General features: G+C 41.6%; 1 protein-coding gene across 1 annotated transcript; it reads right to left on the bottom strand.

Moving 5' to 3' along the window:
• Nucleotides 1-16,048: 16,048 nt before the first annotated feature.
• IL22RA2 (interleukin 22 receptor subunit alpha 2) lies at nt 16,049-21,796 on the bottom strand. Its single transcript, XM_066314351.1, has 6 exons — nt 21,495-21,796; nt 20,349-20,499; nt 19,355-19,533; nt 17,937-18,106; nt 17,321-17,499; nt 16,049-16,240 (listed from the first exon to the last, which is right to left on the bottom strand). The coding sequence occupies exons 1-5, from the start codon at nt 21,556-21,558 to the stop codon at nt 17,344-17,346; spliced, it is 720 nt and encodes a 239-aa protein (XP_066170448.1). The 5' UTR covers nt 21,559-21,796; the 3' UTR covers nt 16,049-16,240; nt 17,321-17,343.
• Between the last annotated feature and the right edge of the window lie 4,909 nt (nt 21,797-26,705).

Genomic DNA, 26,705 nt, shown 5'->3' with positions numbered 1-26,705 from the left:
AATTTTCCTCTATCAGTGCCCTTTCTCCTTTCCCTCCTTTCTCCAAAATGTCCAAATGAGCTAAAAATTTTGCCAAAATAGTAACTGGATGTTGCCATTTCCTTTTAATATCTACTGCACTTTTTTACTGCAATATTGGAACCTTTGTGGATGGCCTATGAACCCAAGCTTAAAGTCAAGGCAGAGCAAGATAGTGCATCCCTACCAATGAGGTCCTTGGGGACTCACTTTGAAATTAAACTAAAGTAATTTTCAATATGGAATCATTTTATTGTATGGGTGCATCTGTGCATAAAGTTTACATTGGGCTCTGAGCAGCACATAAAGGCTTGTGAGAGAAATTAGGCTAAGTAAAGCATTCATCATTAATCAGAGTACTAAACAAGCATGAGCGCTAGAGAATGAACACAGCTGCCACTTCATTTATCTTGCTGTCAGAAGGTAACTCTCCTACAGAGAGAAGCTCAGAAGTGGTGGCTTAGGTTCTTTTATGTCTCTCAGCTTGCTGAAAATATATATCCTCATATATCTTAAATGCATGTCTACATTACACACATAAAATGTTTTTATATTCAAAAATATACCGTACCAAACACATTTTTCTACTGGTCTGTGTATGCTGATGTTTGTGCTCTCAGTAGTCCTAAACTCTAGCTTGGAGCTTGAAGGTGAAAGATACGCCAGTTGATTTTAATATTTATCACTGATTTTTATATACTTCGAGTTTGTGGCTCAATAACAGAAATCTTTTCTACAGTCTCAGTGTCGAGTTACCTTCTGTGATAACTTTCATCAGATCACCCCTCATGGAGATGTGATGTGCAAGTAGCTGATAGGATAAATCAGAGTATCTTAGCTTCCATTTCAGAGTGAACATGTGATGCTGGATGGTGATAGAACCTGTTTTCTCATTTTCTTTTGTAAAAAACCCAGAAAAGTGAAGTACAAGTTACTGAAAGTCTCCGAGTGTTATTTTTATAGTGGCAGTTTGTTAAAGGATATTCTGAAGACAAACTAACAGAGAGCTTGTCATATACTGAGTTTATAGGGCAACAGACTCTGGTGTCTGGTCTTCCTTAGTCTGACCTTTTGCATGGCAGCAATAAATCAGTAGCCTTCCATGTCTCTCGTATTTTCCCAAGCTCTTGGGAAAAGGATGATTGAATAGGAAGAATTAGTGCTGCTGCGTAGGATTTAGCATAATGGATAGATCATTAACCTTTAAAGTCTGGTATCCTGGCTTCCATACTAGCCTACCATGGCTGCTTCAAGGAAGCGAGAATCTCCATACAATAGCAGGAGTGGTTTGTGCAGGCAAGGAGGAAGATTTCCCCAACCAGAGTCATGAGAATGGGTTGCTGTGGGGCTGGGTGGCACTGCAGCCACAGTGGGACAGCACTGTGAGTTACACAGGTCTCAGAAACATAGACAAGGACATGACACATGTATGGCTTTCTCCACACAGCGCAGCCAGAGCTAGGCACTCACTGTGCCAGGGTTGTGCTGTCCTGTGGTGTCATCTAGACCTATACCCAAGGTACCTGGGATGCCTACAGCAGTGTGTCTGAGGGAACAGAAACTCTGTGTGGGCTGCAAGTAGTCAGGTGGTTTGCTTTTTGGGGCATTTTCATTACTACCTTGCTAAGAGCATCCAAATTAGCTAGTTTCAAGCCAGTCAAGGAGTAGACAGCTGAACACTGTTGCAGGACCTGCACTCATTTTGATGGCAGTTTTTAGTTTATGTGAAAGAGTGTGTGCAATTTGCTGCATCTCAGCCAAGAACTTTCAGGAGAAAAATGGATCAGCACCTAAAAGGACAGAGATATCCATACACAGAACCCTGGTAGCTGATAATATCAGAAACTCCAGTACCTTTTCCTTGGGCATCCAGGACACCTGCACAAACAGGTATAGAGAGACCTAAGTGTTACAGGGAGACCTGACATCTCTTTTGCAGTGGCAGATGAAAACCAGGAAGGATACCCTCAGTACGTAAAATATACCTGCTTCCCTGATTTAGGCAACTACACTCTGTCCTAGATGTATATTTACAATGGAGTCCTATTAAAGTTGGAATTCAATGTTCAAAATAAATAAAGTTTCTAATCTTACTTTGGATATTTGGTCTGAAAGAGCCTGCTCAAAGGTACAGTTTCAATTCCATTTGATTTGAAGTTACTTCACAGGATGTGTTGCAACACTTGAAAACATATGTCAGAGGACTCAAGTTTCCATGAGAGAAAACAGCTAGATGAAGACAAAGCTAGATGGATGACACATAATCAGATCAACCTCAAAAGTACAAGTTAAGCATGTTCCTAATTTCTGGTAATTTTGATGAGCCCAAACTGAAAACGTGTGTCCATAATGCAGTTCAGACTTACAAAATCTATTAAAAAGAAAAGATTTACACTCCAGGAGCTAATGTCTTAACAACACCCCACACTGGTCATTATAATGCTTTGTGTGCTGTCTTGCCATCTGCCTACAGAGAGAAGTTACAGTCACGTTACATTATACTGTTGGTTCTGTGCTGAAACAAAGGAAAATATCTGAGAATCTTTCAGCTTGATTGATGCAGTGATATTTTCTAAGATAATGATAAAGGTAGCGAGTGTGCCATTTTGAGCTGGCCTACACCTCACATTAACAATGCCATGGAAATAAAACTGGTATTTTGTAGTTCCACATCTCCTGTGATGTGTTACTGACAAGTGGCTGTAGCACAAGAGATCAGAGCAACAATTTCACTTTAAAGGAATGGAGAGAAGGCATAAACTTGTTTCCAGTCATAGTAACACCTCTTTCCAGCAAATCACATGGGGAAGTGGGGAATTTAGAGGTGGAGCAAAGCTGGAGTCTGACTCCAGTCAGACTGCTGAGGAGTCTAACTGCTGAGTCTGACTGCTGAGGCTGCCTGCTCCAGAGATGACCAAGTATATAGCCAGTTGCCTGGCGGCCTGGGTTGTGTGTGTGTTCACAAAACTCTGTACAAAACCTCTGAGCATATATTGGGTAGAGGTTTCTCTTTTAAAAACTGGCTATTTGTGTTTAACCCTGCCCACCAGATGTTTTACTGTTATTGCCTTTATATGATCCCCTAGGCTTTGGTGTCATTCCCAAGCAGGTCTGCTGCCACTTGCCCATTGCCTGACTAATCTCACCTCAAGAAACCTTCTATTTCTGTACTCTTCTCAAATCATGTCCTTACTGGTCTGGTTTTGCTGCTGTGCAGAAGTTTTATTAGTTATATTAACAGTGTAAAAGCAAATTTTTAAAACAGCAGCAAGCATCACAACCATCTGAGTTTCTAACAGTTATCTTCTGTCACTGGCATGTATACTCACGTACATGAGAAACATGCTTCCACCCTTGGGAAATCAGATTTTCAACTTCTACTTTTTTTTTTTTTTTTGTGCTCTGCTGATTTGAGCAGATCAGGGGAGGAGTTAGGAGCTAAGCTTGTTCTATAAACAAAAGTGAAAATATCAGAGTGTAGAGCTAGCTGTATGGGAAAACTTCATCAGGTCAAAAATTCACAGTTCACCCACAGAGACTTCCTTGCATGGTCGAGGTGTGAGTGTCAAGAAACCAGAGGACTGTCACATTGTTTCTCCATGACTTCACCTTTGATGCAGAAGTTCAAGAGGAAAGTAAGGCTTTTTGCTTCTTCAGGTTTCTCTGGAAAGATCATGGATATAGTATCTAATGGCCAAATTTGAAATGCTGAACAAGAGTTTTCAAAACAAGTTCTTGTCTTCAAGCATTCAAATGATAAGTTTTTCCAGATAGCACATGTGTTCTTTTGGCAGCTTGCAAGATGCTCTGATGTGGTCTGTTTTCTTCTCCTGTCTGCTTCCTGCAGAGGGTGGCTGGTCACCACATGGCTGCAAAATTCTGCACTTCCGACAGAGCTTGATGGGATATGAAGACAAATGAGATTAATGCCTTGCAACATTCGGCATTGCAGCATTCAGTACTGTAATATGTAGTTTCTAGTGCTTAGTGCAATGCTCAGTCTTCAGTGAAGTGCCTGAATTGCTGGGGAGAAGTCTCTTATTAGCGTAATCCCAGACTGGAATTTTTCTGTGTTTTGCCTCTCTTATTATAATCTGCACTGTTGGCACAGCCTGACTGCTGCTTTCATGCCTTACCTTTGCCTTCCTGACATGCTGGAGAGCCTTGGGGGAAGCCTGAAGCTGTCCATGCATCAGGTTATTGGAGGGGAAAGGTGACAAGGCTGGGCTTTCATTTCATCCCTGTTGTTTGCAGGATCAGGAATCCATGGATGCTGGAGGGATGCTGCTGCTCCTTTACAGGTGCAGCCTTTAGGACATGAGAGGAGGCTCTGCACTGCAGACAGCTGTGCAGCTCCTTGAAAGGTGAAGATGGGTGTCACCAAAATGGGGCTGCTGGCAGGAGCAGTGGGCTGCGGTGTGCACCAGGGGCTGCCCCCAGGCAGGAGCAGCCCACTTATGCAGTGGTTCACTGCACTCCTCCAGGGGGTGGGCAGTGGTATGTGCAGAGTGGGAGAGTGAAATTGTGCCGTGGTAGTCAGCGTGTTGGCTGGAGTGGCTCTCTCTTGTCTCTGCAGTAACAAAAAATACAAAAAAACTTACCAGTGCAGGGAAGCACAATGCTATGTGAGTGCCAGAAGCACTGAGTTGTGAAATAGCTTTTTTCATCTCTCATCTCCGACTGAGGAAATTTTAAGTATAATAAAGAAATACCGATTTAAACCCTCTCACCACTGGTGTACTTTGAGTGTTTTACAGATAATGCTTTTTGTTTTTCTTGTGAGTAAACATCAAGGTGTTTAGTATTTGTATCTGTATTTATTCTGATAACTAACATTTATATCAGGATGAAGAGAAGAATTATACACAAGACAACTGTAGGGATGTGAAACAACATTGTGAGGTTCCAGCAGGCAGAGAAAAATTATTCCTTTTACTACAAAGATATCCTTTGTACTACAGATAATAATAGCAGACATAATTTGATTCCAGAAAACATTTCCTCAGTAGGCACAACAGGCATTTCCTGTGGACTGCAGGATTTTTACAGAAGTCACAGCTCTCCTTTAGTTATATACTTCTCTATGCCTGAGGAGCCAAGTACTGTGCAAGATAACAGGAAATAACAAAACTAATTTTACCTCAATGTAAAGTTCAGCACAGTCAAAAGTGCTGCTGCTTCATTCGATTGCCTTCGCACAGAGTAGACATAGGAATCTGTTTTTAAATTACAACAGGGGTAAAAAAGTCAAGACGTAGCAGTGGTTAGCACATCTCAAGCTGTAGGTTGAGTGTCTACATTTTTGCTGGCCTGGGTAGTAAATGAGTTGACATTTGCTGCTGAAACACAGAACATGGGGGGAAAAAGTAAAAAAGCGTGCTGCTTTTTTTTCCAGTAGTATAGAATAGAATCACAGAATATTCTGTATTGAAAGGGGTCCACAAGGATCATCAAGTCTAACTCTCAAGTGAATGGTCCATACTGGAATCAAACCCACAACCTTGGATTATTGGCACCATGTTCTAACCAACTAAGTTAATTTTGGTGTTTTCTTCCAAGCGGGGGAAAAAAAAAAAATAAAAAAATAGAGGAATGGTCTTTAGTCATTCTAGGGCTGACTCAGAGAAGGGAGCATCCTTTCTGTTGCTGAGCCAGCCATTCTGTAATTTCCTGCATCTTTTGAAACACAGCTTGCTAGAATGGATATTTCCCCTTGAAATAACTTGGCACTTACGGTCACTTACAGCTGACCTTTAACCACTGAACCTGTTGACTGTGATATAAAGTCTGCCAGTATCTTTATTGCAAAGGAAGAGTTCTATTCAAATTTGGCATTCCTGTATTACTTTGACAATTATTTTGTTTGATAGGTAGTATCACAGCAGTCTAACATTTGAGGTCCTAAAATCACAGAAAACAAAATCCAATTCCCTGCATTGCCCACAAGCTTTCTGTGTACCCCTAGCAATAAAATCACAGAAAACAAAATCCAATTCCCTGCATTGCCCACAAGCTTTCTGTGTACCCCTAGCAATCACTTAGTTCAAAAGAGACTGCTTGTACATCTTTACAAATACCTCTGAATACCTTTACAAACTGGATTAGTGCTCTTCCCTGTTTCACAGGGATACTACAAAAATAAGTACATGAAAGTATTTAAGACACTCTGAAACTAAGGGTATTTAGATTATTAACTCCCATTGAACTCAACAGTTTTTGAATGATATATTCCCCACAGGAACATGTTTTTTTCTTACCTAGGAAAGATAAGCTCTTCTAGCTGCCTTGTGTTTAAATGACTGTGGTCTTTGTGGTCCTGCAAAGATGCTCCATGTTTCAGAAATTTTTCATGGCCCAGAAAGAAGGTGCACCAAGTGACTGTGCAGAAGTCCTCCAGCTGGTGATCTGATGGCATGGTGGAACTGTGGGTGGTCAGCCTTGGTTCATGTCACCCTTTACCTCCCTACCACATTATTCATGGGTTAGGATGAGCTGTGGCTCTCCAGCACTAAGACTGGTTCTTGGGACTCCATAGATGGAAAGGCTTTATGATTCCATGCTTGAGGAGCTTATTCACTGACACAGTTCTGTTAATTATTTTCTCTGCATGCCCTTTTTCCTCCGAAAGTGTCATGTCTCAGGACACAGCTAGTGCCTAAACTTTTTTTCCCAAAGTATCAGTGATATGGGGAAGATTATTCAACTGAATCATTCAGGGATTTTTTTTTTATTATTTTTTTAATTATTTTAATTTTTGTTTTTAAAGAGAGATCTTTCCAACTGGCTGAAAGCTCAGAGGTTCAAGGCCTCCAAATGCATATCTGCAGCTGTGTGGATTGAGGGTTTCCAGCTCTGGATTCAGACAGGGTAAGCAATCTGCTCTGCATATCTCTATGCTAAGATGTGGAAATGACTTCACTGTTCCACACTCCGTGGTTGGAAACATTAGAAGGATCCAGTGATGATGTCTTGCTCATGTATTTTTCCGTTTCCTTGTCCCTGTCCTCGGTCTGGGGCTGAGGACCCCAGACTTCTCTGCTCCTCAAGCAGGGGAAAGAGCATAGCACAGTAGCTGATGGTCACAGCCGTGGTTAAGGCATTGCATTACTTCTGTCTTGCCACAACATGTCAGTATAATCCCATATATGCTTCAGCCACACTTCTTTTTATAGTTCCTTGGTTTATTTAGAAAATATTGCCTTGGGATTTGAGATTTAGCCATTTTCTTTTCAGCTTTAATTTGTTTTCCAATCTGTGAAGTAACAGCTGCATGCGCTGAGTAGAAATGTACCGCTTCGGAGAAAAGTAATGCAGACTTGTTTCAGGAATAGATCTCTCCCTTTTATAATTTTCTTTTAAAAAGGGAGAGTTCAAGTATTCATTAAAGGCTCAGTTCTGAAATGTACTTTTCCAGGACTGGCCTCTGCCAAGCTAGGTACACTTATCAATGAAAAATGAAATTACACCCTATGACTGTGGTTTAATTATTTTTTTCTACTTGAAGTATTCAAATTGAGATTTTCTTTACAGAGTAATTCTGATTCTTATATGGTAGTGAAATATGCATATCTGGTGTTTTTATGCAGACCATGGCTAAAATGCTGCCCCTAAACAAGATGACCTGTATCATTGTGTGAAGTTAGCCTTTGGACTGTCAAAGCTGGCTCTGATTTTGGCACAGCCTATAGCAAGCAGGGAATCTGTCCCTACTTCTGCTTCACAGCCTCCTCAAATAACTGTGATACAACCCCAGACTTTTGGTCATCCACACCCATTATGTCCAATACCACTCCCCAGTACTTGCTCAGTCCTTGCCCAAAACTATGAGTAAATTGCTTTGTAAGGGTTAAATACACCCTTAAAGCCTCCTGAGTCATGTCAGTAAATGCAAAATGGCCAAGAGGGAAGAGTGACCACCTCACTCTTTTCTCCTAATTCCCCACTAAGAAACTGATAATAGTTTTGGGGCATTCTGTCTTCTCCAAATCCCAAGGATGCTCTGGGACCCACTGGATGGGCTGTCTTCCTCTTGTTGAGTTTCTCCATGGTGTTCTCCAGCTAAGTGAAATGCTTTAAGGCTGGAAGGACATAATCTGCAAAGGTCTAGATAACTGCCTCAAAACTTGCTTCTACTTAAGAAATATTAGGTTAATACAGTATGCTTAATGATATAAGCAGCTAGTTTCTCTATTCTGTTGTGCTCCTTGCAGGTTGCTATCTACATAGCATGGGTGTAATGTCTTCCAGTCTCCTCTTTTGGCCTGCTGTTTGCATCACTTCAGTCTTCAGCTTGCTCAAGACTTGAAATTCATTAGAAATACTAGCACTGGTGTTTGGATCATAAGCATTAAACAGATGTTTTTAATCTTGACTGTTCAGGGAGGTACACCATGTTCTGCACTGTTCACCAGCTGAAATGAAGCGCAGAGTGGGAGTTAATATTCGGTTTGCTGCGTGTAAACCTCAGTGAGCTGTTTGGACCCTCATGATTACACAGCAGAGGTTTCTTGGCTGTTGTTTTTCCTTTTCTAGCCAGCCCAGCAAGGAAACAAGGTGTTGTGAAGTGTAACTTGTGAAATTTGCACATTGTGAGCAGGAGCAGAGCCCCTGGAGCAGGGAAGAGGCCTGATCCAAGGCAGGGGAGACTCTTTGTTCTCTTGTCACTGTAATACTGATTAGACAGTCACTAATACTGTCAGTCTCTGTTGGTGAAATCACAGGGCTGTCATTACAAAGAAGCTGAGAGTGACTGGAACAACATCAACTCCTGAAGTAAGACTGATGAGTGTGCAAAGCAATGTCCTCTTTTTACTTCCTCCCTTTGATTACGTGTGTATGCTGCATTCCAGGCAGGATCCTTGAATATTGTATATTGAATTATACTGCTTTCAGAGACATAGCACCTCACTAAAAGCATTCCCAAAGGACACTGATTGCAGTATGAGCTCTCACTGGATGTGATAGATAAAGATTGATCAGAACTGCCAAGGACAATTTCCATTCCTGTCCTACTCCAGGAACTTTGGACATATCATTGGAAATCTCACAGCCTGGAAAATTAAGGACACAAGTATTTTTCCCCGCAGAGAACCTTATTTTATTGTTTCACTCAAAAAACAAAACGCTATGAATGATATTTTAATAAGTGGTATGTTTGCCTCTCAGCAAAATTCTGGATTTTCTTTAGAAATATTTTCCTGGAAGTGTTTTCATTGATATTCTCCATATGCAGGGCAGAGGCCTATGGAAAAATCAGCTGAAGATTCTGTGCTATTCAGGTTGCCCTACCCTGTTTGGCTTATTTCGCCCCCGTACCCCATAACATAACTGGCTATCCTTGGACCTTGAGAGGTCATGTTTCCTGCCTCAGATCACCAGGTGTTGGTTACACCAATGCTCTTCTGTTTGGTCAGGTTCATGGCCTCACTCTGAAATGTTACTTTTCCTACTTCATCTGGAAGTAGCAGAATCAGTTTTGTTGTGACAGTCAGTCACGGTAAAAAGATGAACAGCATAATGTTCCTTTAGATAACTGATGGTAATTTGAGTTGGTGCTTTCAGCTGTCTTTAATATACAGCAGTTACAAAAATTTGGGAAAGTACCTTTTCCCAGCCCAAGCCAGCTGTCCTCCAATGCATCACAAATACTGTGTTTGCACACACTGAAAGGATCACACAGCTGCTCTTGCTTGTTTGTGGCTCTGGTTCTTTTTTGAGGTCATAGCATGGCTTGTAGACCGAGGAGGTGTATGACTGGAACATTCAGAATAACTGATCTCACTATATCTCCCAGATGGATTTCCCTGCTCCAGGCATGTTCTGCTCAGCTCTTCCCATTCCCACTTTATATCACCATGTCTCCTGTTATTTCGGGAAATCTGTCTTTTTGTGGCAAACACCAGTGAGGAGCAAATTGGCCAGAAATAACGTCCTTGTGTGCTCAGGGATGGCATAATGACACATCTCGTGCAGCCGAGAGGATTTCACTATTTATTTAGTAAGTTTCTGTACTTTTAACATAAATTTTCACGGTACTTGTAAGAGAGGAGCAGTATTTCATTGAGTGAGAGAATCAGCTTCAAGCAAGTATTCAATATGAATGTGATAAAAAGAAGTACAAAACTGGGATCTCAATTTCTGAAGTCTCTTCACACTCATTTTCCAGAGTTTCACTCATCCTACTCCATTTTCCACAAGATTGTTCAAATTGGAAAGTGATCATTCAAATACAAATGTGATCATTCAAAGGCAAAGAGAAAATCCTTGGCACTAGAAAGGCTATGAGCCTAAGGTACCCTGCAACACCAGGGTACATATCAACATTATCTCATTTCTGTTTCATGCCCATAACCAGGTTTTCTCTTCAGATTTTTTAATGTAACCCTACAAATCAAATGCACATGACCTCAGGGTCCAGCTTATGCCTGGTACATATCCCAGCTTATGTACACTACAGTAGTGTTTCAGTGACTGGAGTAGAGCTTCAGTCACTCAAGCACAGATGTCGTGTGCATGACTTCAGCTGCCACCCCCAGGACGTGAGGATCTCGTGCAGATCCTTCACTGTATCTGCCAACCACATATGAGTTTCTCTCTCTGGCTTTAGAAATCATCTCTGTAATGGCTCTTCTTCCTCTAAGGTTTCTGCTGAAATATCTGAAATGGTCCCTCTGATCAGAACACATCTATGTTTTGTCCTTATTGGTATATCTTCTCCTTGACTGTGGACATATATGAAATAGTTTTGCTCCATAGAAATATGGATCTCCTTTTCCAAGGCGGAAACTGCTTGATGTCTGTGATGTTGGTCAAATCATTTTGCTCCTATTTTGTATGCTTGGTGAAATACACATTTCTGCTCTAATGCTGCTTCCCAGCCCGTCTATGTGCACTTTCTTTCATTTTCTGTGTTTTCCAGTAGTTTCTTCTCCAGGTTTGTGTCTGTTAGTCTCATTCCACTCAGGGCATGTTTTCACAGACCCTCTGGAAGTGTTTAAGTTTGATTTAACAAAGACAAGACTATTGTTTATTGTTTTTGCTGATATCTTTTAGGAGCTTTATTCTTCCAAATATAATAATTTATATTAAAAAGTTAGCCTAGAAATAAGACCTTAGCCCTATAAGAATCATGTTCTTGTCAGCTATTCAACAAACTCAGTGTCACCTAACAAGCACTGTTAAAAAATATTCCTCTGTTGTAAAAATGAAAAACAAGAGCTTTCTTGGAAATTGGTATGATTTGTGATTTCTTACACCCAAAAAAAGAAAAAAAAAAAAGTATTAGCAGGACATTGCCTGAAATAAATAAATTAACTCAGTAACAGTTTTTCTGATGCTCTTTTGTGGGTATAACAATTAGCACAATGGTTCTTCATTGTCATCCTGTTCCTGTGTTTATAAGTAAGGACATTTCTGAAGAGTCTGGTCCTCAGTGTGATATTCCTGGGCTGCATTTTGTCTTTATGAAGGGTATTTAGGCAACTCAGCATCAGGGCCCCAATGCCTTAGAAAAGAGCAAAATGCTTAAAAATTTAAAACTGTCTGCAGTATTTACCTCAGATGATGGAACTTCTCCAAGTATTCCTTTCCTTGTAAGCACTGGGGCTCAAGCTTCCTATTTTTTCCCCATCTCAAGCCAAAATTCTGGTAGCAATGACTTCTTTAAATGGGTTTTCAGTGGAGTAAACATGTAACACAACAAAACAACCTGTGACTTCATAATTTTGGGAATTAGATTTAAAAGGATTTTTTTCTTTCTTTGGAAACCTTTTGCAAAAAATTCTGAAAACAGGTTGCCAAGGTGACTGTAACTTTCCTGATCATGAATGCCAGTGTCATTTTTTTCCCTTCCCTTCTCAGTGGAAAGTACCCTTGTTTTGTGTCCTGTGTCCTTTGTGACAAACTAATACTCAGGAGTTTGAGATTTCTCCTTTTATTTATTTTTTAAAACAGGTTTTACTTATTAGTCTCTTTGATCTTTGTAGCAAATGTTGAAATCCAGAGAAAACCCCACCTCTATATGATTAATTCCCTGCAGTCTGGAATACTTGCTAATGTCTAACAGATCTGTGGCAGAAGTCAATGTCATTTCAAACAGAACTCCACCCTGAGACACAAAGTGGTTCTTAGCTGAGATAAGCCATGCAAGTGTGTAAACCCCAGGTCCATATCTGATTAAAGCAGATACATGGGAGGTATGAATGGGACTGGCCAGATGCTGCACCATATGACAAACACCAAGGACCATGGTATCCTATAAAACAAGGCATTTATATGGTACAGCTGGCTATGCATAATCTTCTCCTAATTTATAAGGCTGGAGCATCTGGTTCATTGCTGTTGCTCTATCAGCTTTTCTGGAGGCCTGTTCTTGAATTTCTGGTAGCTGAATATTGCTCTTCTGAGTTCCAGCAGAATGGGAAATTGAATCCATTTATAGTAGGAGATAAGCTCTTATTCTACCTGGCAGATGAGATATGTTCCAGCAAAGTCATGAAAGACAGAAGGGTAGGCCCTTTGTGGTATGGGTTCCACTTCACAAAAAACTCTACAGCTGCTGCAAATTCTAAAAGAAATAATATCTATTTCTTGTTGGCAGGACCCGCAGCCATGACAGAGAGGCTTGGCCTGATGAGGCCATGGTGACAGGCTGTGACTGCAGACATCCCTCAGCAACAGGGCAGGGGACAGTTCACAGAATTGGTCTGAAGTCCTGCTTTTGTTACACTGCTTGATCTTTTCCTCCCAGTGCCATGGCCCTAGAAGTCAGCACTTCTCTTTCCTAAACAGAAGCTAGCATTTGGCTCTTGGTTAGAAAATGCCTGCTGTGTAAGTGACCAAAATAACAAGAGACGAATGTTTTCAGCGGGGTCTTGCAAACTTTTTGTGAGAAGGAGCCAAGCCAACAATGTGAAAGCATCCTGAACCAAATGGTGTGCACATGCAAATTCCCTGTGGAGCTGTGTGCCAGCTTGGGTAGTTCTAGAGGTGTGGACCCACAGCTTGTGGGTTTGCTTGTTCCCATAAGAAGAAAGAGAAAGGAGGGCTAGAACTCACTCTTCCAGGTATTTCCAAACTGACTTGTCAGCAGGAAAGTCCCAGTTATAGTTAAGAGAATTCTTTCTCCATTCTACCCTCGTGGAGTTATAAACAGCAGTGCAGCATGCAGTCTAAGGCACAATAAGTTGTTTTTTAAAGTAACAGCATTAACAGAAGCTGTGGGTGCAGATCACTCAGCCTTAGAGGAGAAAAAAATACAGCACAAGTCATTCTACCAAACCCTTCCCCAGTAAAATGATGTGTCAGAAGAGCATTGAAAGAAAATTTGCATTTCAAATGGAAAGGGAAAATTTGCTTTTGCAGAACATCATGGGGTTGGCAGAAATAAGTCATGGTACTATCAGAATGGAACTGGATTCCTGCAACTCTTGCACTGCTTTCTGTAAGCCTGTGTTGTTGCTGAGGAAGTGAAATCTGGTTAGCCCACAGCTTAGCACACAACTGTGCAAGACTTCTTCAGATCTTTTATTGTGTTTCCCAGCATACAAGCTGCACATTTTTTATAATTTTATCAAATTGGAAAACTTTCAGATTTCAAATGTCTTCATAGACCCTTAACACGGTAGCTACTGTATTTCTAGATAGGTCTGAATAGTTCAGGTACTCCTGTGGCTCAGCCTCTTCTTTTTTCTCTCTCTCTTTTTTATTTTTCAATGTTTTCTATAGAACAGTTTCATCCTCTGCATCTGACATAGATACAGTATCTGGAACTGTCAGAATCTGTTCTCTGATAAAGTTTTATCTTTGTGTAATGATGGCAACACAAACTTCCCTAAGGAAATAAGTGAATTTGAGAAAGAACTTCAAGTACTATGGATACTGTTTCCAGGCTGTGATAACCGACAAGGCGATGCAGCTGTGACAACCCACTGCTGAATACAAGATAGACTATTTTTTATTCTTAGTTGTTAGCCTGGACAGGTTTTCTGGCCAGTGCAAGATGAACGGCAGGATCTCACACTTGTCTTGGGACCAGGTATCGCACAGAGATTTAAACGCTTGCTTCTCAAAAATATCTTACCTAAATAAAGAAACTATGGGATATGAGTGGGCAAAGCAATTGAAAGAATTGAGAAAGGAGCAAAAAGGGAAATGTGGTGAAAGAAACCTGGTTTTATGGATTAGATGTGTGGATATGGCTGGATGTCTGCAAACCTAGTTGTTCAAATATATAGTGTATTAGAATCAGGTGGTGGAAATATTTATTATGTAATGATCTCTCTTATTTTGTTAAAGGCAAGAGTGACCAGCATTTACTTCCTTAAACACAGCCTTTTCCCAAATGCCTACTGCCAGTATCCTGATGCAACTCTCAGCTCTGATGCCTCCAGGGGAGGTGCTAGTGACAGACCATGAAAACTGCTTTCAGAACTCAAGGTCTGTTACTTAAACTGAATTGATCCACCTTTATGTATCTGAATTAAGGGAAAAGTGGATAGTGATTATGTAGCTGGGACCTCCATTTTTCCCAGGGCTTGCTTGCTTTTGTGTCTTGGCCACTCTCACCTCCTGTCATTTAATCTGCAGTAACAGAACACGGTGAAGTACTAAGATTCTCATTACTTACAGACCTTGCAGATCTGGAAAAGCTATTTCACCTCTCCCTTCTGGCGTGGCTTAGTGAGTCACTACCCAGACCTTGCCTAAGCAATTTTTCCCTTGTATGATTAAGGGCTAAAATCATTAGAAATCAAAGGTAGTGGTTAGCAATCAGACACCATTTACTGTGAAATGGCTGAAATAGAAGTCACAGAATTACAGAATTTTTAGGTCTGAAAGGGACCTCTGGAAATCATTCAGTCCATCCCCCAGCCCAGGCAGGGCTACCTAGATGTGACACAGGAACATGCCCAGGTGGGTTAGAATGTCTCCAGAGAGTGAAACTCCATGGCCTCCCCGGGCAGACTCTTTCAGTGCTCTGCCACCCTCCATGTAAGGAAGCTTTCCCTCATGTTGAAGTGAAAGTTCTTGTGGTTTAGCCTATGGCCATTCCTGTCACTGGGCACCACTGAAGAGTGTGGCACCATCCTCTTGGCACCCACCGTTGAGATATTTACATGCATTAATGAGATCCCTTCTGTCTTCTCTTCTCTAGACTAACAGACTCAACTGCCTCAGATGCTTCTTACAAAAGAGATGCTCCAGAACCCTCATCATCTTTGTGGTTCCCCACTGGACCATCTCCAGTCACATCTTGCCTTTCTTGTACTGAGGAGCCCAGAGGTGGACACAGCACTCCATATATGGCCTCACTAGGGCTGAGTAGAGGGTCAGGACCATCTCCCTTGACCTGCTGGCCTTACTCTTCCCAGTGGACCCCAGGATACCATTTGGCCTCCTGGCCACATGGGCGCTGCCAGCTCATGGTCATCCACCAAGACTCCCAGGTTCTTCTCTACCAAGCTGCTCTCTAGGAGCTCAGCCCCCAGCCTGTGCTGATACTTGGGGTTATTCGTCCCCTGGTGGAGGACCCTACACTCGGCGCTGTTGAACCTCATCAAGTTTCTCTTCACCCAGTTTTCCAGCTATCAAGGTCCCACAGCACAGCCTTCTGGTTTGTCAGCCACTCCCCACAGTTCTGTTTCATCAGCAAACTTGCTGAGGTTCTCTTCCCTTTAACTGTCTTCCACTGAATGGAACAGAGGATCTTTCCTGTTTTAGTTTACATGCATTCCTGGCTAATCACATACTGGTTTCACTGTCCAAAATAATATGTTGAGAGTACTATAAAGACACTGTGAGCATGGAATTACTCTGGTATTGTACATTTCTTATTTTAAAGAAAGGATTCTTTTTTCATTTTCTGTAGTAATCACTATAGAAAACATAAAGTATCTGAAACTTCTATTTTATAGATTGCATTTTAATTTCAAGATTTAAAATAAAAAACTGCTAGAAGCCATCTTAAGGATATTTTCATGAAGACTTTTTTCATAGTTTTATTTTTATATTACAAGTGTGTTTCCTTTGAAAATGCAAATATAAATTGTTATACAAGACATACAAAGAATCCTTGACCTTTATGTAGCATAAAATGATTGTGATGAATCAAATAATTTGATGCAGCAAAGATTAGTTTAAAAAGTATCCAAGTGTGTATTCCAGACAGCAGATATTGATTTACAGCTGGAGCTATGATGGAAGGCATCTTCTGCCATTATCCCTGTAATGGGGAAGAGAAGAGAATTGCTGCTGGCATGTGCATTTAAGCTGGATGGTATTAAACTGAACTGACATTCAACACATGCCATTCACCTTCATCTGTCCTGTCCCTCTGTAGGTTGTTTCCACTCTTTACAGTGCAGGGAAAGCAAAAAAAAAAAAAAAAAGGAGGAAAATCCCCTAGAAAGTGACTCCCTCATTAGCCTAAACTGACCAAAACTCAAGAGACACCAATGACACATATCATATTATGAGGGAGAAGAAAGGAAAACTTCTGTGGTTTTAGAATACAGAACTGAGAACAGAAGCTCAGGTTTACATTTATGTTTTTCCAGTTTTCTTCTGTTACCCCAAATCTTAGCTTGCTAAGGCCAATTCCAATGAAGTCAAGTTTGGGTTAGGTCTTTGTACTCTCCATGCCTTTGCACCTGCAAGGCAGGATTGATAACAAATCTTTTGGCTAGACATATGATATGTAACAATAGCCTAGTGATTGAGAGAAGTAAAACCCCAGATTTTTTAGATCAGCTAATGGAGATAACTCTTGGATTTTGGCCCATCAGAACTTACGACGTTTGATAACTGATTTATTTTTAAACACACTACACTGAAGAGTGGCCATGAAAAGGGGACAGGCTAATTTTAATTAATCAGTCAGATCAATTCCTGAGCAGAAAAGGCTGGCAGAACTTGCAGGAGAATTGCATGTTAATGACGTTGGAGATCACTCATTATGCTAATTAATTATTAGTTGACAGAGAAAAAAGTTTTGAAAGCCATGCTATGTATAACTATTTAACTATAATATGTGCGACTGTTTAGAGAAAGGGAAGAAGCAGATATTTCTGAGGACAGTGCCAGCATGCAAATAATTATCTATCCCTTTCTCCTAATCATCTTGGTCTTATCATTCTTACTGGTGTGTATCTGAGATTATGTGAGTACTCCAGCTAATATTGTCATGTGGGATGGCAGTTTCCACCACACACTTTTTTTCCTCTGCTTTTGGGGAGTATGTACCTTTGGTGAGGAGATGGATCTTGACTTCCAGAAGCATCTCCAGTTTCAGCCAGTGACTTACCTGTCTCAGAGGTGCCACCCCTGTCACTGCAGCACCGTACATTGCCTGTTGCTGTAGGCACTGCTGTGGTCCAGCATTGGCATGTACATTTTAGCCACAATGCAGTAGCTGACTCCAGGCCTCAAGTCTTGTACTTCAACAACCTTCTCTTTCCCTTCATACACCAGGACCCTGTGTTGCTTCACATAGAGTGGAGAAAAAAGAGCCAGTCAAGCACATTTCCCTAGCATGTGTGTCTGTGAGTAAAGTTTGATGAGAACAGAGGATGCAGAACAGCACATGAACTTGCACAAACCCAACAGCATTAATTATTTATTTCTGCTTTTTAAAGAAAATTCCCTCCTCCCCTCACCAAATTCCTCTCCTGTCCCAATTTTTTTTAAAATAGGTCATAGATTTAGAAGTGTTAAGTGGATGGAAAATAATACAAGGAGGAATTACAACTCAATTCCATCAAATTCTGTTCCTGAAAAGTAAGCCTACTTTGTTCTCAAACATTTGCATGGTCATCGCTGCTCTCACAATCCCAGAAGACAGTTTCAATAGTAAGATGACAAGTGCCCACAATTTTCTGGCTTTTCAATGGTAAAGGGTTCATATCTGAAGGTACTCTTACCTCATCTAGCAAGTTGTTTATTATGAAGACTTGATACAGCAGATCATAATAATTTGTCATTGGTATTGTGCTGCCTCTCTTCCTTTTATAAGGAGAACGTGGAGCCTGGAGCTTTACTGTTATGGATTTGTTGCCATGAGCCACAGTTACCGTTGGAGGTCCTATCACAGCTATGGAAAAAAAACCCCAAAGCTATAGACACAATTATTTCTTATAAATAGTATTTCCTAGAATGCAATTTGAATCCATTCAACAAATGTTCATGTTACCAATTATATATTATGCTGTATTTACTCCTCAAGGGACACTCCATAAATTCTTATTTCTTGGTGTTTATTTGGTTTGGTAATTGCTGTTTTGGAGGTGACATTTCCTGCATTTGTAAATCTATCTTTGAGCCAAACTTTTTTAAATCCCTTAGAGCTGATATTGTTAAATGCTGACTGGTCAAGCAAAATTCCAAAATTTCCCTGATTTTCTTTCTCCCTTGTATTTGTCTTTGTGCTTGGACTGCACAAAACATCCATTTGAGCCATTTCAGCTATGGCAAGGATGCGGTTTATATCGACACTTTCAAATATTTTGCAATCGGCTTGGCTAACAAGCTAGTGCCTGCATACATGTGTGTGCAGCACCAGGAATGTGGGGACACATTGCAGCAGCTGCCACACAAATGTATCCAGAGTTGGTGGAAAAGTATCCGGAGTAGGTGGCACAGGGAAAGATGTTCTGGTTTTGCTGCAAGGTGCTGCTGTGGCTTGTGAAGTTTGTGGTTTCATCTGTGCAGGAGGCTCAAGGTAGTTTGCATTATGGGGCTGTGAAACGACCCACACTGACAATTTCATTCTGCATTGGCCAGTGAGAGAAAAGGGGTTAATTCAAGGTGAACTGACTGGTAGGTAGACTGCTACTGTTCAGAGTTGGGCCAGTCCTCAATTTCTAACATACTGTGGCACTATAATGACAGTGCTAACCACAAGCTTTGCACGTGTCCTTTCCTGCAGTCAGGATAACACATACATGTGAGAAGACTAGTGGCTACACACCACACAGCTCTCTTCTCTCTTCTCCCACCAAAGAAAAAAAATGCTTCCTTTTTTATTGTCCTGAGTCCTGTCCTTCCAGCAGCTCCAAAAATGCCTTAAAATAATTTGTGTATTTCCATGCCCAGAGGAAAGGTTTGAATTAAAGAGATCTTTTGATCTTCTAATTACTGGTAAATGGCTATTTAGCTATAATTGTTTGCCTTTCAAGTGTTGGCATAACACTTCACCTGAGAGCTATTGACTCACTTCTTTACATACAGCTTTGTGGCTAGAAAAGGATTACTCATGTTTGCAAGCTGTGAGCAGAAATGATGCCTTCCTTGCCACAGAAGATCAGACTCCTTCCTGGGGGACACGTATGTTTGTACTTACTTTCTCGCCAAGGAGTGAATCTGCAGCTGAGGCTCCAGCTGGAATAGACACCAGCCAAGGCTGCTCTCACTCTGCTGTAGTAAGGCTCCTGGATGTCAGAGGTCTCATGTGTTAGGTCACAGACATGGCTTGAAATCCCCCAGCACTCGTCTTTGTTTTGCCATGTGCTCTGCCCATACCTATGGGGGAAGAAGAGGAAGGATGTAAACTTTAGGGGTCACTGCCTGTGTCCATGGAGATTCGTAGCCATCTGTTTCACTCTCGTGGCACTGACAAGCGTCCTGCCACGGAAATTACCTGCCTTCAATTTGATGACAGAGAAGGTTGATTTAATGGGCATTTGGGAGCACAAGGTTTCTGTCTTTTTTGAAAGAAGTCTAAAGCAGAGACATGGCTCACCAGCCCTGTAGGACGCCATCTCTTTGTTGCCCCACGGGAGAGGTGGGCAAGCTTTGCCTTAGCTAATTTGTTCAGTGATGGGCAGAATGCTGGATTTCACCAAACAATTTCTCAAGGGCAATAATGATTTCAGGCACTCACCAGTGTGCCAGGGATGGGAGCAGACCCTGAAGACCAGCCCCTATTGCTGCCTCCATCTTTCCATGCAAGGCACCCTGAGGCAGTGCCGTGGATGAGGTAGGTCACTGAAATTCCTTAAATGTTCTATTACAGAAGAACTTGACCTACTTAGGCCTTCTTCAAGCAGGTGGCTGGACCCAGTGACTTTCAGAGGTCCCCTGCAAACTACATTTTGCTTCAAATCCTTGGTGCTGTGAGGGTGCAGAGCATAGTGCTGGAGGTGCTTATTCCTTGCCTGCCTTGTGCTGCTTGACTGCACCTCCATGGGATTGATAAGTGCAGAAACAACTGAGAGCTGGCAGCCAAGCAGGACACGGCTGCTCCCCAGGAATGAGAGCACCCTGTCAGCTGAGAAATGATTTTGATGTGCCCAGCAGGGCTAAGCCCCAGCAGAGTGGGAGGCCCAGGTACTTACACTTTATACTGCACAAAGTAGAGCGCATCTCTCGCCTCTCTGGCCCACCCAGGCTGCCAATGCAAAGTGGTGTTGAAATTTAACGAATGGAACTCTACCTTCTGCGGCTTAATCGAATCTTGCAGGTCTTGGTTCTCCAAAACTAAAAGTGCTGTGGATAGGAAGGAATGATAACATAACGTGTTTGTCACAGGCACACTCCACCGTGTTGGAATCAGAGGGTATTGATACAGTTCCATTTAGTTTCATGACTAGCAGACCACAGGGAAATTAAATCTTCTGGATCCCACATTCAAAACTTTCCAAGTCACGAAATCAAGCAGTTACAGAAGAAACACATTTAGAACTATGAAATGAGTACTTTTATGTGGTCTAAGTGTTTGGAGGAGGGGTTTTTTGCTGTTTGTTTTGGGTTTGTTTGTTGTTATTTTCTTTCTCTTTTAAATTTTTTTCTTGGTTTGTTGGTATATTTTTCCTTAGTGAGTTTTCTGCTGTGAAAGATGCCTCCTGCATATCCCAGGAAGCAAACCCTTCGGATCTATTCACAGAGCCTGCAGTAAGAAGCCCCATCAATACTTAAAAGTCAATACTCAAAAGCCCTTTCACTCTACTCCACAATTCAGCTTTAACCTGAAGAGATTATAGTTCTTTTAACTGTTGCCACAGTCATCTTTACCAGCTCCTGCCTAATAAACAACCTGAAATTCAGTGCTTTTTCTGTCTATACCACGGGAAAAACTGCCTGACAGTTTTCAAGATTACCTCTTTTCAAACCGCAACATTACTATAACAGATTCAGTTAACAATCTCTCTGAATTATTCAAACTGTATTATTTTTGTGGGTTTTGCAACCCAGTTGACAGCAGCTTTTACCCTGGCATATCACAGAATCAGACAAGACTTTACTGACTGAACTGAAACTAGTAATATGGCCATGAAAACATTTAATGGGCAACATATTCATTTTATCTACATTTCAGAACCTGGAAAGATAAAATAATAAACTAATTTGAAAGTGAATGGCTTTTGAAACCCACAAAAGGATACAGAGATTTCTTGACTCATTTAAAAATTCAATAACAAGCCCTCTCCTCCCACCCCCACCTCCCTTCCCATACAGGAAAAGAGCAAAAAGCCCTTACTTACAAGTTGTCTCATCCTGAAGCACATGTATCAGGAAGCAGAGGAAGGAAAGCATGATCCTCCTCATGCTTAGGAGAGCAGCTCCATGACTGAAAAGCACCTCTCTTCCTCTTGGGCATGTCTTATGAGGAAGTAATTGTTAAGCACTCCAGAGTTCCCCTTATTTTTAGTGGTTTCCAAATTCCCCGGTTTGGCTTTGGTTTAATTTAGCTGGGAAACATATGAGTAGCTCTAAATTAAACATGAGCAATTTTTCTTTCTTGGCAGCTGTGATCATGCCGAGTTTGGAACTAATTATGAAGCAAGGCATTATGAAAAAGTCCTTTTTTTTAAGACACTAATTCCCAGGTGATGTCTGCCAATATTGCTTTATCCCATAAGTTTGTCACAGAAGCTTTCTCACTTGCCATGCTAAGATTTTTAATATTTATGTATTTATTTATTTATTTATTTTCAGCTCACTAGTTGCTCAGGGCTGAAGAACACAAGAAATATTGCTCCAAAGATATAAAAGACCTACCCATGGGATGTGTTCTGGTTTGATGGACTGCCTCTGGGTCAAAAGCAAGAGATGGTCTTTTCAGGTGTGTTGGTGACAGACATCATCTAGGAGCCTGTCACTGGAGGAAAGAGGGGCTGTGAAATCACGTCTGGCTGTTGAGCAGCACGTTCAGCCCATGTTGGCTGTGGGGGAGATGCTGGGAGGCTGGGGAAGTTGCACGTCTGACAGCTTCCAGACAGAGATTAGGAAGCTGAACCCAGCCCATAGGGCCAAAGTGCCACTCTGGGTTGGACTTTCACACTGCCCGGAATCCTATACCCCAACTGGTGCAGGTGTGCTGTGACACTGCCAGCACAAATATTGGCATTTGTCAGTGTTATCCTCTGGATCCTGCCTGCCCAATATGTCCATCCCTGCAAGCCTGACCCCAGGGCTGGGGATGCCGGGGCTCCCCCGTGAAAACAATCGCACTTTGTGCTTACAAATGCTTTACTGCCACATGCACGTCTGCCTGGGGGAAGATGAGTTTCGTGCTCCTGGGATGTATGGAAAGCTCAGACAATTCCGTTGCTGGTGGTGAACGTGGCACTTCTGCCCAGCCTTGCCCCTCACTCTTCCCTCCCCAAAAGCTCCCCAATGCTGACACCCACTGGTACTTCACTGCTCATGCACTGGTGCAACTTGGCAAAAGTCAGGATGCATTCTCTTTGCAAACTCACGATGATAAGCAAGAGAAGAAAAATGCTAATTTTATAAAACTTAGCCCATTCCTGTGTAACAGCTTCCACAAAAGGAGCAGTGGATGTGAAGACTACCTTTTTGCAAACTAAAAATTGCCGTGAAATCGTCTTTACTTTGGGAAAACGTAGGAGCTGAAGACTTGTCAGGTCAAAAAAAAGTGCAAGTTCTGGTTCAAATAAACTTATTTAAAGGCCATCAGTTATACTGGACAAACTGCATAACATCTAGTCAAGAAGCTGACCTTGGTCAGATAGATGGGCACAGGGTCTCAGTTCAGCTGATCACCTATACCTCATTATATTAGCACCAAACCTGCAGCATATATAGTAAAATGCTAACTATGTAGCTCTGAATAATGAATTAGGCAAACCAATTAAGGGAATTAAAGAACTGAGAAAAAGTTAAGAAAAAAACCCACCAAAATGAAGGCAGAAGTCAGAAAGTCTACCTCTGGCTGCAAATTTTTCATCTATCCATTTCCAAAACACATCTTCAAAATCCAGCGACCTTTAAGTATTTCCCCACACTAAATTCAATTAGTATTTCATCATGTTATATGAGCTCAAGTACGGGAATAGGAAACCTTTACAAACCAATCATCAGACTGAAAAGTCATCAGTGTTTGGCCACAGGTCATGTATTTGTTTACTCGAATTGTACACACCTTCCCATTATCCTGGGAAGCAGCCCATTGCCAGGAGCTGAAGTGTGGACCTTTGTCAAAGTTCCTTTTGATGGTAGTTCCTCCTAGGAAAGCAGAGCAGAGGGCAAGCCTGCCAGCTCAAGTGGGTTTTGCTCGGAAAAGGCTGCTGTGAGAGGCGGTGAAACGGGGCAAGAAGTGCCTGCCACATGGGGAAAGCCGGGGCTCCCTGTGCCCTGCACTCTGATGGTGCTTTACCTGCAGCTGGGCTCGGCATTCTGCGGTAATCGGTAACTTTTCACATCATTTCTGCTGTCATTGGAGCAGCCGCTATTTGAACCGCAGGTTGTTAGCGACTGTAATATACTGTGCTACTCGTCAGCCACAGTCACGTTGCTGCATTGCTTTGTGTGATAAAAATCACTGCAGTCAAAGAAGGACCAGCTGTACACACGCTCACATGCAGACACGTGCAGACATGTATGTCTGGAGTCTCATAGAATACGTACGTAGTGAATATGGTGCATTTCAAAATGTAAACTATTGAGGAACAGGGTGATGCACACTGCAATGCTATTTAAGATACGAGAACTTTTATAAACAATATTAAGGGTACTCTGAGCAGTACTTTATGAAGAAAAGGAAAGTTAAAATGTATTACTTAGCCCAGCAGAATCCACGTAAGTAGTTATGCTACTAGCTCATCCTAGCTTACACCGCAGCATCTTTCTGATCTAAACCACTGTGAAACAGTAGAACTGGTATTTTTGTGAACCAACATAGAAAACCATGGGTATGAGAATTTTTTTCCACTGCTGGAATGGAAACGTATCTGAATGCTGGGTAAACAAACAGCTTTCTGTCTCTTGAGGACAGATTATTGCTACACAGAGATAAAAGTCAAGTACATTTTTGCTGAAAGCTGCTTGACTCATCTCGTTTGAAAAGACCACCTCCTTTTTATTTCTTTTTTTTTTTTCTTCTGCCCTTGAATGAGTTGCTTCCCATATATAAGAAGAGAAAATGTATCCCTGAAACTGCTACTGTAGTAGCTTTTGGCTTTTCAGATGTGATTGTGGTATTTGCAGTGCGTGAGGGCGGGTTTTGCTTACATGCCTGAATGAGGACGTGGGAGGAAGAAGAGAACATACCCAAAACATACAGAGAATACTTACAGTAACTGGCAGAGGCAAGGCAATTCTCTCTCATGTGTGGCATTTCACACAAAAATAAAAACAATGAGTGGTTTACATTACCCGAGACCTAAAGACTGTTCACAATTGGAGCCACAGTGTTCAGTCTTTGCTAAACAGCCAGTGTGAACTCAGAGGAAAACCTGTCTTGGGATGGGGCTTTGGAGCTCATCCAGTCCAGCCTCAGCACGGGGCTAGTGACAATTTTATCCCACAGTTAACCAGTTTTAATGTGAATTTCCTCCTGCATATGCTAGTGGGATTCCTCTGCTGCAATTTATGACTGATGTTTATTGTGGTTTTACTAGGAGCTTCAGATAAAAGTCTGTCATTTCTGCAAATGTTCCAGTTAGCTGCAGTTGGTATTAGATCTCTCCCGAGCGCCACCTCCCCTGGCTGACAGGATCCAGCTCCCTCAGCTTATTCTGGTGTGTCATGTGCAGCAGGAACAGCCCTTCGCCAGCTCCGCGGGGAGTGGGAAAGGGAATCACTACACCACACACAAAAATTAAATTGAAAGCAAAGAAAACCCCTATAGTCAGGCAGGAGAGACTTTTGGGGAGTTTTCTTCTCTGCTCTGTGGGAGAGATTGCATCACATGAGTTCTTACAGAGAAGCTTCTGAGGAAGCAACACAGACTTTCACTGCACAGTGTGTGCCTTCCCTACTTCCTGCCCACAGGTACAAACTTCATCTCTCACTGTTAAAGAGCTTGGGTCAACATCTTAAAGATGACAGATAGAAATTCCAATGCTGTAGCTTCATCTGTATAGTGAGACTTTTGACCATACTGAGGATGAAGATCTGCTGAAGGCTCAAAAGTAGCAAGTCATTATTTGCACATGCAGTATTTATTTAACAATGTGCAACATGCTGAATTGACTGGGAAGTTAGTAACCAACACTAACATTCATTAGGAACTGAAATTAATACCCAACCCCAGAACAGCTCTATGTCTTTTATTTAAAGTACAAGTTCCCTTAAAATTTTCCATTTTTCTCACTTGCAAAGCCATAGAATTATATATTTTCCCACCACTAAGAGGTGCTGTAGCTTGTTTAAGCCTATTAAGACACACGTTTTAGGTTGTGGATCCCTCACCAAATCATCTGCAGACAAAAAAACTACCAACTTGGAGACACATGAAATTAATATTCCAGCATTTTTCAGTTTTTCTTAGGTAGTATTCAAAGCATAGTAAAGGTGCCAAGTGCTCACTCGGCCAACAGAAACCACAGACAAAACTGGAGAGGTACATCACAAACATTGCTCATGCTTTTTTGGTCCACCTACCAAAGTAAAGAAAGTCTCTACTAAAGTAAAGAAATTCTGGTAGTAGTGCCAATGCTCTCTGGCACAGTGCCTCAGGCAGCTGAGGCAACTCCTGAAATACTGGCAGTGTGGGTGGGATATGACCCACATACTGGCATACTGGTTTTTTTTTTTGGTTTTTTTGTTTGTTTGTTTGTTTGTTTTTTGCTTGTTTGGTGGGAGGTTTGGTTGGTTGGGTTTTTTGGGTTTTTTTTATTGTTGTTCGGGGTTTTTTTTTTTGTTTGGTTTGGGGTGGGTTTTGGCAGGGAATGGTTCAAAGCCTCTGAATCTGATCACGAAGTCCTGTCCAGACCACAGTGAGCTGACTCAGCATGTCACACAAGAAGGGCAAGAGGTTGGCAGGCTAAGGGCTTGGCAGGCCTGCACTCGGGACAAGATACACACAGCTGGGATGCCTGCCTCCACATTTGTCATCAAAAATTTGGCTGCAGAAGGAGCAAACACTTCTGGTAGCTACTTTGGGCAATAAAACATGGAAAGATGCAAGCTCCAGCGGCTTCCCTTGCCAAGGGAAAAGAGAAATAGAAGGAAGAAAAAAAGAGAAACTGCCTTTTACTCATCTCCTTTGCAAGGAGAAATTTTCAAGTATCACACTTTCTAACCTGCGGCTCAGTTCTGTGATTGTCTTTTGAATTCTCAGTATCATTCTCTATCATCCAAGGAGCGTAAACTCAAGACCAAAAAGTCCATTCTTACAATAATCTTTACCACCACCATCTCCAAATACCTACTGTATTTGTATATACACTTGTTTTACGCACCTTTTTTGTTTTCCTTCATAAATATAATGTTGAAGATCTTGTGTG

Source organism: Sylvia atricapilla, chromosome 3 (assembly GCF_009819655.1).
Source record: "Sylvia atricapilla isolate bSylAtr1 chromosome 3, bSylAtr1.pri, whole genome shotgun sequence".
NCBI classification, from domain to species: Eukaryota; Metazoa; Chordata; class Aves; order Passeriformes; family Sylviidae; genus Sylvia; species Sylvia atricapilla.
This window is presented reverse-complemented; position numbering and strand designations above follow the sequence as displayed.

What these genes read in the sequence shown, in the direction of transcription:
- IL22RA2 (XM_066314351.1), bottom strand. Translation starts at nt 21,558, where the DNA reads ATGAGGAGGATCATGCTTTCCTTCCTCTGCTTCCTGATACATGTGCTT. An exon ending in TACTTTGTGCAGTATAAAGT is followed by an intron (nt 19,534 to 20,348) that starts GTAAGTACCTGG and finishes CTTCCCCCATAG; the next exon opens with GTATGGGCAGAGCACATGGC. An exon ending in TAAACAACTTGCTAGATGAG is followed by an intron (nt 17,500 to 17,936) that starts GTAAGAGTACCT and finishes CTCTATGTGAAG; the next exon opens with CAACACAGGGTCCTGGTGTA.